Raw genomic sequence first — 17,769 nt, forward strand, 5'->3', positions numbered from 1 at the left:
AGCGGAAGAGCCCTCAGCTTCTGACTTTTTTTTTTATTCTCTTTTTATTTCTCTCCTATTTTATAATTTATTTCTTTTCCCACTATGTTTTTAAATTGTAAACCACTCTGAAGAGTGCTCCAAGCGCAGTATATGAAATATTTGAAACTTGAAATCGGCAGTGAGCAAGGACTCCTACCTACTGCTCACGCCGGCTCAAGCCTTTCGTCTGGCATAACTTCCTGGTCCTGCAAACTTTGGGCTCACTACTTTTGCATTGCTGCTGACAAAGAGTAGGATTCCTTTTTGCTTCTGGTGAAAAATAGAAGGATTTAAAAGGTATCGTGTGTGTGTATGTGTGTGTTGGGGGGGGGGGGTACTGCAGTTAAGAGACCCACCATTGCCAGGAGGGGGGAGGTGACAGTCTTCAGCTGGTGGGGCATCTGCTATGTTGCTGCTGGGTGGCACCCTGGCTAAAATGGCACCTATGGCAGACTGCCGCCTTCCCCTCCCCCATTACTGTGCTACTGGCTGGCAGGACTTGGGGATCCCCTCCAGTTACACGAGTGGCACACTGCTGCTGGGTAGGCCAGAGGCGAAAGTAGATGGACCCCTATCTCAATAATTTACAGGATTTCTTCGGGAGTGGTTAAATGCCTGGTTTTACTGTTCAAAACCATAAGAGCTCGCTCTTTGGGTGTTGAGCACCCCTGTGTTGAGCAAGTTCCTTCATTGTGTCCAGGGAAAGGTAATATGTATTGAATTTGGCACCCTCAGTCATTTTGAAATGTTGGCACCTATGACAATAACTGTCACTAAAGAAAATTCCTTCCAATAATTTTGTGTCACTGAATAAAGTGGTGTGATTGCTGTGTTAGTCTTCTTGGAAATGTGAGGAAAAGAGGAGGGTCCTCTACATCAGAGGGTGTATGAAGAGAACGGTGGAGTCTCAAAGCTTATGTACTTGACCTTTAGTAGATTTTTCTGTTGATCTAATAAAAGCTATCTGAATTTGTAATAAATCTGGGGGTTCTTTTGTTCAAGACCAGTACTCTTGGTATTTTGTGACAGGATAATATAACTGATGCACAATTTTACATGTCTTGTCAGATTGACATTTTTGATGCTGCTGAGCGATATCAACAAGCAGGCTATCCTCTGATTGTCCTGGCTGGGAAGGAGTACGGCTCGGGAAGTTCCAGAGACTGGGCAGCCAAGGGGCCTTTTCTGCTGGTGAGTCAGAAGCCCACAGTTCAGCTCCTCTCAGAGCTTTAGTGGCACATACAATAACTGAGCTAAGCCGTAATAGTACCTCACACATACAACAAAGACACTGAGAATAGCTGTCTATTGCTTGGGGAGCTTACCATACATTAAAAAAAAACTTTTTAATTTAAGTTTTAAAATTAGTAGCAACATTACAACATAATGCTGGAACCCAGTTGTCTCTTCAGGGTGCCAACTCATACACCACATAAATCATAAGTTTCAACGTAAACCCTCCCATAACTTCTCACCTCTTCCTTCCCTTATCCCATCATCCCTTTCACTACTTCTACTTCCGTTACTCCACTACTAGATTTTTTACCCCCTCCCTCTTTACTCTGCCCCACCACCACCCTTTTCCATCACTATATTTTTAAGTATATAACTTATAGTTTGTCAAATTTCCAAGCACAGGTACAAGTAATATGACTTAGCAGAACATGTTTGAACGGTATCTTGAGAATCATATAAACATTAATGATCAGATTTTCTTTGAGACATACCTTTAATCATTCTTTGCATGCTCCACATTTTAAACATTAAAGGTGGCAGGAACTAGCTAATAGAAATCTGAGTGACACCAGCTTGTAGCCACTTGACTCAAAATGTTTCACAGCATTCTCGCGTAAAACAGTTCCCTTTGCCCAAAACAGCTTGTTACAAATCTACTGGGTATTCCATCTTATTTTTATTTTTTGGCCCCCTGCCTTGTGGAATTCTATTCCTCAAATGGTATATGAGCTGTCTGTTTTTAAATCTTTTAAGGCTACCTTGAAAATGTTTTTCTTTGAGCAAGCATATTCTCTATCACAGGGCTAACATTATCTGGGACAGTGGTCTGTTATGAGTTAATCAGTTTGCCTCCTTTGAGTGTGTGTTATGTTTTAATTTACATTTTTAACTTGCCTATCTCTTGGATGAATTTTCTTTTATTTATTTATTTTTGTTACATTTGTACCCCGTGCTTTCCCACTCATGGCAGGCTCAATGCAGCTTACATGGGGCAATGGAGGGTTAAGTGACTTGCCCAGAGTCACAAGGAGCTGCCTGTGCCTGAAGTGGGAATCAAACTCAGTTCCTCAGTTCCCCAGGACCAAAGTCCACCACCCTAATCACTAGGCCACTCCTCTTCTTTTCTTTTAATGATAGCTTTCTTTTCCAACTTTCTTTTTTAGTCTGTACACCACTTTGACCTGTCTAGGAAGGGCGGTATAGAAAGTCTCTTAATAAACTATAAAATATACTGAGCTTGGAACTACGCATAGTTCTGTTCTAAGGTTTATATTTCACAAAAGAGGAGATTTACAATTATCAAGACAACAGTAATCTTAAGTGCATCATAGCATGTATAGTTACATCTCTAAAGTAGTAAATTGTAAAATCATTTATTAGATTGCCAAACATTTGTAGAAGAGATATGCCTTTAAAGCTCTGCAAAATCAAGTGTAAAATGGGATTAGTCTAATTTGCATTGGAATATCATTCCATACTTTAGCACTTTGATAAGAAAAAGAATGTTCAAGAATTGATTTATGATGAATCTTCTAAATAGATGGAAAGCCTAATTTTAGGGGAACCAAAACACTCCCAAAAAAAACAAGCAGGGCAAAGGACAGTGGGAATGACCATGAAAATGGACCTGGATGATAGCAGCCAGTCCGTTATTTGTATTTAAACATAAAACAGAGGACAAAATTTGTCAAATGGCGGACCCAACACGGGCTGTGTTTCGGCTGTAGAGCCTTCCTCTGGAGTCCTATTATATAACAAACAAAACTAGTATATACAGGCAATGCAGATGATAACACCAGAACAGAGGAACCCTCTAGGCTGGAAAAATGCAACTGACTTGCAATCTTCCTTGAAGAGCTTGTTTCTTCAGTTTACTTCATGATTCAGTCAACAGATGTTTCACTTCCCCAGGCGCTTCACTCTTAACATTGCTTCACAGAATAAGCTCCACTGCAGCGTTTGGCAATAGCAATGTACAGAATTTTGAAACTTCCCATTTGTGGCTGAGGTCTGTGTAATTCTGAAGCAGCTGTGTTTAAGAGCAAAGTACTTGTGGGGGGGGGGGGGGGGGGGGGTGAAACATCCATTGACTGAATCATGAAATAAAGTGAAGAAACAAGCTCTTCTAGGAAGATTGAAAGTCAGCTGCATTTTTTCAGCCTGGAGGGTTCCTCAGTCTACTGTTATCTGCATTGCATGTATATACTAGTTTTGTCTATTATATAATAGGACTCCTAAAAAAGGAGCTTCCTCAGGCCCGTGTTGGGTCCACCACTTGTCAAGTTTTGATCTCTGTTTTATGTCTAAATACAAATAAAGGACTGGTTACTGCCATCCTGGTCCCTTGGCATGGTCATTCCCACTGCCCTTTGCCTAGCCTAATTGTAGGTTCATATTTGAATAAAAATTACAACATTTAGCTAGAAAAACCAGCATTTCAGAGAATGAAAAAGTGCTCATTCCATGTAAAGTCTTACACACTAAACACTAAAACAGACTTGGGGAAAATCCACTGCTTATTTCTAGGATAAGCAGCATAAAATATCTTACCAGGTACTTGTGACCTGGATTAGCCTCTGTTGGAAACAGGATGCTGGGCTTGATGGACCTTCGGTCTGTCCCAGTATTTCAATACTTATATACTTAGGTACATGCTAATTTAAACTAAGTACACGCCTTTACCAGGAGTCAATGTGAATCAGCAAGGAAGTAGCTCTCTGAAATTTACCCTGGCCAAAAATTAATCTCGCTGCCATATTCTGCACAATAGTTCTGAAATTATCAGGGCTAAGAGAAGATCTAATACTTTGTAGTTGTCACAACTTAAAGAATATCTTCTTGACAAGATTATTAACTTGAGCCTCAAAGGTAAGTTTAGAGTCTAAAATTATGCCAAATACTCTAGATTGTCAGTTGGCAAAGTCTTCACAGTAAAGCGAAGATACTTATCTGTAGCAGGTATTCTACGAGGACAGCAGACTGATTGTTCTCACATGTGGGTCGACGTCCGTGTCGGCCCAGGAATCGGCATTTTGCAAGCAAAATATTTAAAAAGTTTTGCCAGAGTCTTCTGGCACGCGTGCAGCGCGCACCGTGCATGCACGGACTGATTTCCCACCCGTTGCATGAGCACTTCTCAGTTAAATGCAAAAGCTTATAGAGAAAAAAATAACAACTCCAAAGGGGAGTGAGAACAATCAGCCTGCTGTCCTCGGAGAATACCTGCTACAGGTAAGTATCTTCGCTTTCTCCGAGGACAAGCAGGCTGCTTGTTCTCACATGTGGGGTATCCCTAGCACCCAGGCTCACTCAAAACAATGAACATTGGTCATTTGGGCCTCACAATGGCGAGGACATAACATAGATTGACCTGAAACCATAAACAACTAACTGAGAGTGCGGCCTGGAACAGAACAAAAATGGGTTTGGGGGGTGGAGGTGGATCCTAAACCCCGAACAGATTTTGCAGCACTGACTGCCCAAACCGACTGTCATGTCGGGTGTCCTGCTGAAGGCAGTAGTGAGATGTGAATGTGTGGACTGATGACCACATTGCAGCCTTGCAAATCTCTTCAATGGAGGCTGACTTCAAGTGAGCCACTGACGCAGCCATGGCTCTAACATTATGAGCCGTGACATGGCCCTCTAGAGTCAGCCCAGCTTGGGCATAAGTGAAGGAAATGCAATCTGCTAGCCATTTGGAGATTGTGCGTTTTCCGATGGTGACTCCCCTCTTGTTGGGATCGAAAGAAACAAACAACTGGGCGGACTGTTTGAATGGCTTTGTTCGCTCCACGTAAAAGGCCAATGCTGTCTTGCAGTCCAAGGTATGTAAACTGCTTTTGCCAGGGCGGGTATGAGGATGGGGAAAAAATGTTGGCAAGACAATTGACTGGTTCCGATCGAACTCCGACACCACATTTGGCAGGAACTTAGGTTGCATGCGGAGGACTACTCTGTTATGATGAAACTTGATATAAGGTGCATGCACTACCAAGGCCTGAAGCTCACTAACCTTACGAGCTGAAGTAACAGCCACCAAGAAAACGACCTTCCAGGTCAAGTACTTCAGATGGCAGGAATTCAGTGGCTCAAAAGGAACTTTCATCAGCTGGGTGAGAACGACATTGAGATCCCATGACATCGGTGGAGCTTTGACAGGGGGCTTTGACAAAAGCCAACCTCTCATGAAGCGTACAACTAAAGGCTGTCCAGAGATAGGCTTACCTTCTACACAGTGATGATAAGCACTAATCGCACTAAGGTGAACTCTTACGGAGTTGGTCTTGAGACCAGACTCTGATAAGTGCAGAAGGTATTCAAGCAGGGTCTGTGTAGGACAAGAAAGATGATCTAGGGCCTTGCTGTCTCACCAGATGGCAAGCCTCCTCCATTTAAAAGAGTAAGACCTCTTCGTGGAATCTTTCCTGGAAGTAAGCAAGACTCGGGAGACGCCCTCTGAAAGACCCAAGGAGGCGAGTTCTAAGCTCTCAACATCCAGGCTGTGAGAGCCAGAGACTGGAGGTTGGGATGCAGAAGCAACCCCTCGTTCTGGGTGATGAGGGTTGGAAACACTCGAATCTCCAACGTTCTTCAGAGGACAACTCCGGAAGAAGAGGGAACCAAATCTGACGCGGCCAGAAGGGTGCAATCAGGATCATGGTTCCGCAGTCTTGCTTGAGTTTCAGCAAAGTCCTCCCCACCAGAGTTATGGGAGGATACGCATACAGAAGGCCTGTCCCCCAATGCAGGAGAAAAGCATCTGACGCTAGTCTGTTGTGGACCTGAACCCTGGAACAGAAGTGAGGGACCTTGTGATTGATCTGAGTGGCAAAAATATCCACCGAGGGGGTGCCCCATGCTTTGAAGATCTTGCGGACTACACCCATGTTCAGTGACCACTTGTGAGGTTGTATTATCCTGCTCAACATGTCGGCCAGACTGTTGTTTACGCCTGCCAGATAAGTGGCTTGGAGAAACATGCCATGATGGTGAGCCCAAAGCCACATCTGGATGGCTTCCTGACACAGAGGGCGAGATCCAATGCCCCCCTGCTTGTTGGTGTAGTACATGCCAACCTGATTGTCTGAATCAATATAATTTGGTTGGACAGCCGATCTCTGAAAGCCTTTAGAGCATTCCAGATCACCCGCAATTCCAGGAGATTGATCTGAAGACCTTTTTCCCAAAAGGACCAGGCTCCTTGAGTGTGAAGCCCATCTACATGAGCTCCCCACCTCAGGAAGGATGCATCTGTCATCAGCACTTTTTGTGGCTGAGGAATTTGGATTGGATGTCCCAAGGTCAAATTGGATTGAATCGTCCACCACTGAAGAGAATTGCGAAAGTCGGTGGACAGTTGAATTACATCCTCTGGACTCCCCGCAGCTTGGTACCACTAGGAAGCTAGGGTCCATTGAGCCGATCTCATGTGTAGGCGTGCCATGGGAGTCGCATGAACTGTGGAGACCATGTGGCCCAGAAGCCTCAACATCTGCCGAGCCGTGACCTGTTGAGATGCTCAAGCTATGGACACCAGGGACAGGAGGTTGTCTGCCATTGCCTCGGGAAGATAAGCTCGAACTGTCTTTGTGTTCAACAGGGCTCCAATGAATTCCAACTTTTGGACTGGAGTGAGATGGGACTTGGGTAATTGATTACGAACCCCAGTAGTTCTAGCACCTGAATAGTAATTTGCATGGACTGCTGAGCACCTGCCTTCGAGGTGCTCTTCACCAGCCAATCGTCGAGATAAGGGAACACATGTACTCCCAGTCTGCGTAGCTAGACACTTTGTGAATACTCCGGGTGCAGACGCCAGACCAAAAGGCAGCACACAGTACTGAAAGTGCTGAGTTCCCAGCCAAAATCAAAGATACTTCCTGTGAGCTGGAAGTATCGAGATGTGTGTGTAAGCATCCTTTAAGTCCAGAGAGCATAGCCAATCGTTCTCTTGAATCATGGGAAGAAGGGTGCCCAGGGAAACCATCCTGAACTTTTCTCGAACTAGAAATTTGTTCAGGTCCCTTAGGTCTAGGATGGGATGCATCCCCCTGGTTTCTTTTGCACAAAGAAGTACCTGGAATAGAATCCCAGTCCTTCTTCCCCTGGTGGAACGGGTTTGACCGCTTGGGCCTATAGAAGGGCGGAGAGTTCCTCTGCAAGTACCTGTTTGTGCTGTGAACTGTAAGATTGAGCTCCTGGTGGGCAATTTGGAGGTTCGGATTCCAGATTGAGAGTGTATCCTAACCGGATTATTTGATGAACCCACCAGTCGGAGGTTATGAGAGGCCACCTTCGGTGAAAAAACATCAACCTCCCCCTTACTGGTGAGTCATCTGGAATGGACACTTTTACTGATCCTATGCTGAACTGGAGCCAGTCAAAAGCCCGTCCCTTGCTTTTTCTGGGGAGCAGAATGGGCCTTAGTCGCACGCTGTTGACGAGAACTAGTGCACTGGGGTTGAGCCTGGGTAGGCTGCTGAGAAGCAGGAGTGTACCTACGCCTAGAGTAGGTATGGGGGCACTCCTCCTCCCTCCAAGAAACCACCTAGATGAGGAGGCAGTAGCAGAAGGCGCCCGGTGGGAGAGAGAATCCATAGCATCGTTATGCTTCTTGATTTGATCAACTAGATTCTCTACTTTTTCTCCAAAAAGATTGTTCCCCCGGCAAGGAACATCCGCCATCCACTGCTGGACAGAATGATCCAGGTCAGAGACACGCAGCCATGAGAGTCTGAGCATCACTATACCTTGAGCAGCGATTCTGGATGTCACGTCAAAACTGTCAAAAGTACCCCTGGCCAGGAACTTGCGACACACCTTCTGCTGCTTGACCACCTGGCGAAAAGGCTTGACCAGCTCCGTAGGGAGTGTCTCAACCAAGCTGGACAGTTGACGTATCGACAGTGCTTTTTTTGTAGAAAAAAAGGTGCCGGTACTCACTATGGGCGGGGTCACCATATATGGCTCCACCCCTATGATAGCCACACCCACATTAACCACACACCCCTATACCAGCCATGGCGCATATAAACAGACATCATTGAAAATATTATAGTACTATAGGAGAAAAAAATAACGTGATTTTTTTTCATGATAAATAATCTCTGTAAGCTCTTACAGCTCCAGTATACCCAGTTCAAAATAAGACAGCCAATGTAAATTCTCAAATTGGACATATTACAAACACTAAAATGAAAATAAAATGATTTTTTTCTACCTTTGTTGTCTGGTGACTGTTTTTCTTTCCATATTGGTCCCAGTCTGTGATTCTGCTTTCCTTTGTTTTCGCTTAACTCTTCTGTGCCATTTGTCATTTTTGTCTCATTTTTCTTTGCTTTCTTCAATATTTTTCAGGCTCTCTCTCTGTCCAGATTTAATTCATTCTTACTATCCATTCTTTAATTTCTTTCATCTACCTGTGGCTTTTCATCTTTTCCTCACCCTTGTTCTCCCCATGCCCCTTCCTCTTATTCTCCAGTCTTTCTCTATTCCCCTTTTCCATCCAGCAGCTCTGCTTTCTCTCCCCATCCTTCCAGTGTCTCCCCTATTTCTTTCTGCATTCTTCCATCCAGCGTCTTCCCTCTTTCTCTCCCCATACTTCCATTTTCCCTCTCTCTCTCCCCATCCTTCCATCTGTTTTTCCCCCTCTCTCCCCATCCTTCCATCTGTTTGTCCCCCTCTCTCTCCCCATCCTTCCATCTGTTTTCCCTCTCTCTCCCCATCCTTCCATCTGTTTTTCCCTCTCTCCCCAATCCTTCCATCTGTGTTTATCCTCTCTCTCCCCATCCTTCCATCTGTTTTTCCCCTCTCTCCCCAATCCTTCCATCTGTTTTTCCCTCTCTCTCCCCATCCTTCCCTCTGTTGGTTTCCCTCTTTCCCTCTCTCCCCAATCCTTCCCTCTGTTGGTTTCCCTCTTTCCCTCTCTCCCCAATCCTTCCCTCTGTTGGTTTCCCTCTTTCTCTCTCTCCCCAATCCTTCCCTCTGTTGGTTTCCCTCTTTCCCTCTCTCCCCAATCCTTCCCTCTGTTGGTTTCCCTCTTTCCCTCTCTCCCCAATCCTTCCCTCTGTTGGTTTCCCTCTTTCCCTCTCTCCCCAATCCTTCCCTCTGTTGGTTTCCCTCTTTCCCTCTTTCCCCAATCCTTCCCTCTGTTGGTTTCCCTCTTTCCCTCTCTCCCCAATCCTTCCCTCTGTTGGTTTCCCTCTCTTCCCAATCCTTCCCTCTGTTGGTTTCCCTCTTTCTCTCTCTCCCCAATCCTTCCCTCTGTTGGTTTCCCTCTCTCCCCAATCCTTCCCTCTGTTGGTTTCCCTCTTTCCCTCTCTCCCCAATCCTTCCCTCTGTTGGTTTTCCTCTTTCCCTCTCTCCCCAATCCTTCCCTCTGTTGGTTTCCCTCTTTCTCTCTCTCCCCAATCCTTCCCTCTGTTGGTTTCCCTCTTTCTCTCTCTCCCCAATCCTTCCCTCTGTTGGTTTCCCTCTCTCTCTCTCTCCCCAATCCTTCCCTCTGTTGGTTTCCCTTTTTGTCTCCCCAATCCTTCTCCCCCCCACCCCCCCCCCGCGACACTCCGGGCGAGTCCTGCACTTAGTTTTTTTTTTTTAAGACTCAGAACGCGCGAACGATGCAGCCGGCAGCGATTGAAAGAGGCTGTCTGGGCTGGCGTCTGCATCGGAGCTTCCCTCACCCTCTGCGAGTCCCGCCTTCGTTGTTACAACTTCCTGTTTCGCGGGACTCGCAGAGGGTGAGGGAAGCTCCGATGCAGACGCCAGCCCAGACAGCCTCTTTCAATCGCTGCCGGCTGCATCGTTCGCGCGTTCTGAGTCTTAAAAAAAAAAACTAAGTGCAGGACTCGCCCGGAGTGTCGCGGGGGGGGGGGGGGGGCGGGGCGGGCAAAAAAAGGTGCCGGTACGCCGTACCGTTGCGTACCAGCACAAAAAAAGCACTGCGTATCGAGTTCCGCAAGTTACGCTCGTGAAGAGCTGGTATAACTGGATCTTGGCAGAGAGCATAGCGGCCTGATACGTCTTCCTCCCAAAAGAATCAAGAGTCCTAGCTTCTCTGCCTGGGGGTGCCGAAGCAGAAGCATAGTGTCTAGTTCTCCTGGCTCTCTTGAAGGCGGAGTCCACCACCATGGAATTGTGGGGTAACTGAGACCTCATCAACCCAGGTTCACCGTGGATCCGATACTGGGATTCAGCTTTTTTCGGGACCATGGGGCCAGACAGAGGGGCTGACCAGTTTCGTATAAGGACTTCCTTCAGTACCTTATGCAGAGGAACTGTCACAGCCTCTTTAGGTGGAGAAGAATAATCCAAGACCTCGAGCATCTCAGTCCTGGGCTCATCCTCAACCTCCACAGGGAAGGGAATAGCCGTAGCCATTTACTAGACAAAAGAGGAAAAGGACAGACTCTCTGGTGGAGACAGTCTCCTTTCTAGTGGAGGGGAAGGATCAGAGGAAATCCCAAAGGACTCATCAGAAGAGAAGTACCTGGGATCCTCATCTGACTCCCACGAACGCTCCTGCTCAGTGTCGGATAAAACCCGAGTTAAGGTGCTTTGACACTGGACCTGCCTCGACGCCGAGGAACGATGCCCTCTATGGCGATGTCGAGAGGTCGATGCCCTGTCCGACTGCGGTGAAGCTCCCTCCCCCGATGTCGGAGGGGAGTCGACCTGGGTGGCAGCTGACACAGGTAAAGGGCCAGACACCACTGCTGCAGATGGTACAGAAGGTGCAAGCACCCCTGACACCAAAGCTGACTGATGTAGCGGTCCCTCCAGAAGTTCTGGAAGCAAGGCCCAGATGCGCTCGTCGAGAGCCGCCATCGGAGAAGGCTGCAGGGTCGGTGGGACAGGCGGTGTCAGAATCCGTGGAGGCTCGGAAGCAGGCATCGGGCTGCTAGGAGACTGATGCATCGGCACCTCCTGTATCGAGGGTGAGTGATCCTCTCGGCGCCGACGCTTCTTGGGTGCCAACTCTGGAAAAAAAAACTTTCTGTGGGGTATCAGTTACAGCTAAAACTGCTCTCATGTTTACAGTGGGTGCTGAAACCCTTCCCTGGCCCCGGAAGAAGAGCTCACCTCCAGCAGCAAAAGAAGCAGATCACCTGCTCTGGCAACAAAAGCAGCAGCAGCAGCTTGACTCTAGTAGCAAAAAGTGTGCTCTAACTGCTGCTGCTGCTACTGCTGCTGCTGCTGCTATGGGCAAGACACTAACGTTCAGTAAATGGCCCCGAGAGCTCAATCAGTGCATCAGAATAATACCAAACAGAACCCAGATCCAAAGAGATTCAACTTCAATATATTTACTAGCAAAACAGTTTTAAAATGTGAACAACTTAAGGCTCTGAGTCTGCATTGAAATAATATTTAGAGTGTAACTTACCTTCAAGCAGCTTATTTACTTTAGCCAGTCTCTTCTACGCATTCCAGCTTCAAGCAGTCAAATATACTCTGCTGCTATGGGCAAGATGGTAGTATACATTCACACAACAAGACTCAGGCCTTTTTCTATTGTTTTGGTTTTGGTTCTGGCCAAACTTAAGCACTTAGTTTTGGCTAAAAATGGATAAACCATTTTGGTGGCAGTTTCAGTTTCGGCTGAAACTGAAAAAAACTAGTTTCGGTCTGGCTCTAGTTCTCCGAGGGATTGCACAGGACAGTTATAGGCTCACTCAAGAATTCTCAGTCTCTACCTGCTGATAGGATTGTATAACCTTTCAGTCTTCTCTGGACTAGTCTGAAGGGACTAAAGGAAAGCAAATTAGCAGATAAGACCTAATTTCTTCTTTCAAGGCAGCACAGTAGTGATATTATTGTGAACACATGTCTAATTTGACTCCAAATCCTTGATCTCCGATATTTTGTTAGGTACATCGCTTCTCAGCCTTTTGCCTAAAGTCAAGGGAACGTTTGATATCATGTTACATTATCTGTTGAACAGAAACATATGTGTGCTTTGATTCTATTTCCTCTGTCTTATTTTGCCAGAAGACTTTCCTGGCACAGAGCAGCAAGGGATTATTCTCATTATTTTTCTTAAACATATTTTAATTCATTTTCTGGGTAAATCGATATAAATTAAAATTAAATATTGGTAAGATCAACATTCTCTTTGTTACATCACCTTCAAAAGACCCTCCTAGTAGAACACATGAAGGCATATTTTCAAAGCACTTAGACTATGGAACTTTGTAAGTCTAAGTACTTTGAAAATGAGCCCCTAGGTAAACCATTTGTCTTGGAAACAACTTCAAGAGTTTTGGGGATATTATTGGATTATAATTTGTCTATGACTGATCAAATCAAGCAATTGATTCGGAGAGTATTCATCAAATTTTGACAACTACAGCATATTTAAAAAATTATTCAGCTACAGCATATTAAAAAAATTATTCAATCAGGAACATTTTCAATTAGTGGTACAAAAACTGATGATGTCACAGTTTGATTATTGTTACTCGCAGTATATAGATTGCTCGAAGACATCTCTTAGGTGTTCACAAGTACTGCAAAATACTGCAGCAAAATTAATATATGGTAAATGAAGATCAGATAGTGGTACACCCTTATTGAGAAGCCTTCATTTGCTCCCAATAGAAGCTCGCTGCCAGTTTAAATTTTGTATATTAGTACATAAGATATTGTGTGGACAATCTCCATAGTATATGATCAATTTAATTGCAGTAATGTCAACTAATCATTCTCTTTGATCAAAAGATTCGTATGTTCTGCAATATCCTTCACTTAAGAGTGTAAAATTTAAATGTATTTATTCAGTGGGCTTTGTTTATCCATCTGTTCAAAGTTGATATTCTCTTCCATTAGAATTGAGATTGATCCCATGTTAGTTGAGATTTCATAAATTGCTAAAATGCATATTTATTTAAAAAATATTTGATGTAATGTGTTACACTATTTTTTACATTGTGTTAATTATTGTTATAATTATTTATATTTTAATATGATATACTTTTTTTAATGATGTTAGTATTCTTATATTATAACCTGCACTGATCCAAAAATGGTTTGTAGTGGAATATTAACTCCAATTGTAATTGTAATCCCCTCTCTTGGAGGTACCTCTGGCCAGTTGGGTTTTCAGATGGCCAAAATGGCTATATATAAGAGATTTGCATGCAACAGGTCTTCAGTGTATGCATATCTGTCTTATTCATATTCATCGTGGATATCCTGAAAACATGACTGGCTAGAAGAGGATTGGGAAGCACAGTACTAAACGCTTGGATGCATTACAAGGTGGTGGTATTGCCAAAAAGCAGCGAGATGTAGCCATTTGGTGCTGCTGAGAAGTGTTGAACAAACTATGCATCCATATTAAAAAAAACAAACAAAAAAAACAAATGTAGAAAGTTCAGGTTGTCTCATGCTGTTGTAGAATCCCTGGATCAGTGAAGCTGTGATTCAAATATTTATTTTGATCATGAATATTCAAAATAGAAAATTACTTGAAAGAACTGGAATTGTGCCATTCTCTCTCTCTCCCCCCTCCCCCCCCCCCCAAATCTCTTCATACCAAAGTATTGGAACAGAACCATTCTTTTTATGTCAAGCTGGCAAAGGTAATATTGTGAGTCTCAAAGAATTTGAACTACATTTAATGCTGTTGAATTTTTGCAGGGAATCAAAGCTGTCCTTGCTGAGAGCTACGAACGTATCCATCGCAGCAACTTGGTAGGAATGGGGGTGATTCCCTTGCAGTACCTTCCAGGAGAGAACGCAGACATATTGGGGCTGTCTGGACGTGAGCGTTACACCATTAACATTCCAAAAGAACTCACACCAAGCATGCAAGTCCAGATCAAGGTACGTGGAGCCATGCCAGCAACTAGACAGCAGTGGGTAATTCAGGTCTGGGCAGAAGAGTTTTCCTGTGGTCTAACATAAGCATCAGCTCTTGACACACTGTTAATCAAATGCTGACACAGTAGTTTTCCCATCTCAACCTGCCAGAGGAGAGGCCTGGCTCAGGACTGAACCCTGCCATTCTACCTGGTATTGAATGGCATTGACTGCAAGCCACTGTGCCAGTTCGTCTGTTAATAATTTCTGTGGACTTATGAGAAGCCAAGAAGAGTCTAATGCCAAAAAGGAGAGTTGTTTACACTTTATTTTAACATTGTTCGCTTAGTTCCTGAAATGTTGCTTCTGTGTTTGGGTTTTGTCTATATCATGTACTGTGTAAAAACAGCATGCCTTTTTTCAGCTGGGGAGGTCAGCATTGTTTGTAAATGCCAGCCACCATAGCTGAATTAAATCTGTTTATTTGTAAGCAGTATCTAATAGTAGCTGGCACTAAATATCTGGGTTCAGCACTGGATAGTGGTGATGCTCAATCCAGTATTCGGATAACAACCCAAATAAAGTTAGGACAGCCTTTAACATGTCCTGAGTTTCCAGTTAGTGCAACACAAACCCATCGCTTGTTCAGTTTGAACCCATATTTTTGGTACTTCAGAGTACTACAGGTAGCTGAGCCACCAAATAGTATTTATAATGTCAGGAAGTGGTAACCCTCCCTCATTTACACTATAGTATAAACACTGCCATGCCATTCTCGTGTGCCTCCTCTGCCATATGAAATCAGTAAGTATCTTGTTAAGCTTATAAAACAGAACTACAGGGAGCATTTGGAACAAATAAAAATATTTGGGTAGAATTCTTATATTGAAAACCCTCATATGACCAATCCAGAAAATATGTAATTTAGACCATCTATCAAGATCCCTGACAACTTTAGCAAACAGGGGAGGAAAATTAGTTCCATATAAATGGAACCACTGTGGGATTTGGTAAATTCCTAGATATTTGATCATCGCCTTACCCTATTTAAAAGGTTATCAATAGAAATCAAACAAAATAAAACATGGAAAAGAAAATAAGATGATACCTTTTTTATTGGACATATCTTAATACATTTCTTGATTAGCTTTCGAAGGTTGCCCTTCTTCGTCAGATCGGAAATAAGCAAATGTGCTAGCTGACAGTGTATATAAGTGAAAACATTCAAGCATTACTATGACAGTCAGACAGGGTGGGAGGATGGGGGTGGGTAGGAGGTATGCATGGTGACATCAAAGCATATCATTGATATTCTAACAGGATGGGTGTGGATAGGTGAGGGGTGGAGAGAAATACAGCTTTATGGTTTATAATGGGCTAGGAACCCCAGATCCTTGTTGGGTGTTAAAATATTCAATCATTCTGACTTCATAGGTCTTATGTTCTTGTATGGTTTTAAAGTTACCTTTCAGGATTCTCACTGTGAAGTCACTGGTACAGTGTCCTGGTCCTGTAAAATGCTGACCAACAGGGGTGGGAACCCTAAGGTCTTGTCAGAGTTCCATCTTAACCAGTCAATTGTTCTTCCAACATTTTTCCCCAGACTTCATGTCCATCCTGGCGAGAGTATACTACATATTTTAGACTGCAAGCGAGCCTTAGCCTTCTGTCTGGAGTGGACTAAAGCCTATAGACAGTCTATCCAGCTTTTCGTTTCTTTTGACCCCAACAGGTTGGAGGTAGCCATTGGCCAACACAGACTTTCAAATTGGATAGCAGACTGCATCTCATTTGCTTATGCCCAGGCAGGGCTGACTCCTGAGGGACATGTCACAGCTCACAATGTTAGAGCCATGGCTGCATCGGTTGCCCACTTGAGATCAGCCTCCATAGAGGAGATTTGCAAGGTTGCAATGTGGTCTTCACACATTCACATCCCACTACTGTTTGGATGGATTTGAAGCGGGGGAGTCGGAGAAACTAAACAAATTCTCTGTAACCTTGGAGGATGTAATGGGTCAGTTCAGCAAGCTGAAGAGTAGTAAATCACCGGGACCTGATGGTATTCATCCCAGAGTATTAATAGAACTAAAAAATGAACTTGCGGAGCTACTGTTAGAAATATGCAATCTGTCCCTAAAATCGAGTGTAGTACCGGAAGACTGGAGGGTAGCCAATGTTACTCCGATTTTTAAGAAGGGTTCCAGAGGAGATCCGGGAAATTATAGACCGGTGAGTCTGACGTCGGTGCCGGGCAAGATGGTGGAGGCTATTATTAAGAATAAAATTGCAGAGCATATACAAAAACATGGACTGATGAGACAAAGTCAGCACGGATTTAGTGAAGGGAAGTCTTGCCTCACCAATCTAATGCATTTTTTTGAGGGGGTAAGCAAACATGTGGACAATGGGGAGCCGGTTGATATTGTATATCTGGATTTTCAGAAGGCGTTTGACAAAGTGCCGCACGAAAGACTCCTGAAGAAATTGCAGAGTCATGGAATCGGAGGTAGGGTATTATTATGGATTAAGAACTGGTTGAAAGATAGGAAGCAGAGAGTAGGATTGCGTGGCCAGTATTCTCAGTGGAGGAGGGTAGTTAGTGGGGTCCCGCAGGGGTCTGTGCTGGGTCCGTTGCTTTTTAATGTATTTATAAATGACCTAGAGATGGGAATAACTAGTGAGGTAATTAAATTCGCCGATGACACAAAATTATTCAGGGTCGTCAAGTCGCAGGAGGAATGTGAACGATTACAGGAGGACCTTGCGAGACTGGGAGAATGGGCGTGCAAGTGGCAGATGAAGTTCAATGTTGACAAGTGCAAAGTGATGCATGTGGGTAAGAGGAACCCGAATTATAGCTACGTCTTGCAAGGTTCCGCGTTAGGAGTTACGGATCAAGAAAGGGATCTGGGTGTCGTCGTCGATGATACGCTGAAACCTTCTGCTCAGTGTGCTGCTGCGGCTAGGAAAGCGAATAGAATGTTGGGTGTTATTAGGAAGGGTATGGAGTCCAGGTGTGCGGATGTTATAATGCCGTTGTATCGCTCCATGGTGCGACCGCACCTGGAGTATTGTGTTCAGTACTGGTCTCCGTATCTCAAAAAAGATATAGTAGAATTGGAAAAGGTACAGCGAAGGGCGACGAAAATGATAGTGGGGATGGGACGACTTTCCTATGAAGAGAGGCTGAGAAGGCTAGGGCTTTTCAGCTTGGAGAAGAGACGGCTGAGGGGAGATATGATAGAAGTGTATAAAATAATGAGTGGAATGGATCGGGTGGATGTGAAGCGACTGTTCACGCTATCCAAAAATACTAGGACTAGAGGGCATGAGTTGAAGCTACAGTGTGGTAAATTTAAAACGAATCGGAGAAAATTTTTCTTCACCCAACGTGTAATTAGACTCTGGAATTCGTTGCCGGAGAACGTGGTACGGGCGGTTAGCTTGACGGAGTTTAAAAAGGGGTTAGATAGATTCCTAAAGTACAAGTCCATAGACCGCTATTAAATGGACTTGGAAAAATTCCGCATTTTTAGGTATAACTTGTCTGGAATGTTTTTACGTTTGGGGAGCGTGCCAGGTGCCCTTGACCTGGATTGGCCACTGTCGGTGACAGGATGCTGGGCTAGATGGACCTTTGGTCTTTCCCAGTATGGCACTACTTATGTACTTATGTAGGATACCCGACACAACAGTCTGTTTGGACAG

General features: G+C 44.4%; 1 protein-coding gene across 2 annotated transcripts in view; it reads left to right on the forward strand.

The window, feature by feature from the left end:
• ACO1 (aconitase 1) overlaps positions 1–17,769 on the forward strand; it is a 241,233-nt gene that overhangs the window by 220,430 nt on the left and 3,034 nt on the right. For both annotated transcript variants that reach the window (XM_030194231.1, XM_030194230.1), the window contains exons 19-20: positions 1,090–1,212; positions 13,897–14,082. In XM_030194231.1, the coding sequence (XP_030050091.1) occupies positions 1,090–1,212; positions 13,897–14,082 (309 nt within the window). The remainder of the gene's footprint in view (positions 1–1,089; positions 1,213–13,896; positions 14,083–17,769) is intronic.

Source organism: Microcaecilia unicolor, chromosome 2 (assembly GCF_901765095.1).
Source record: "Microcaecilia unicolor chromosome 2, aMicUni1.1, whole genome shotgun sequence".
Taxonomy (NCBI): Eukaryota; Metazoa; Chordata; class Amphibia; order Gymnophiona; family Siphonopidae; genus Microcaecilia; species Microcaecilia unicolor.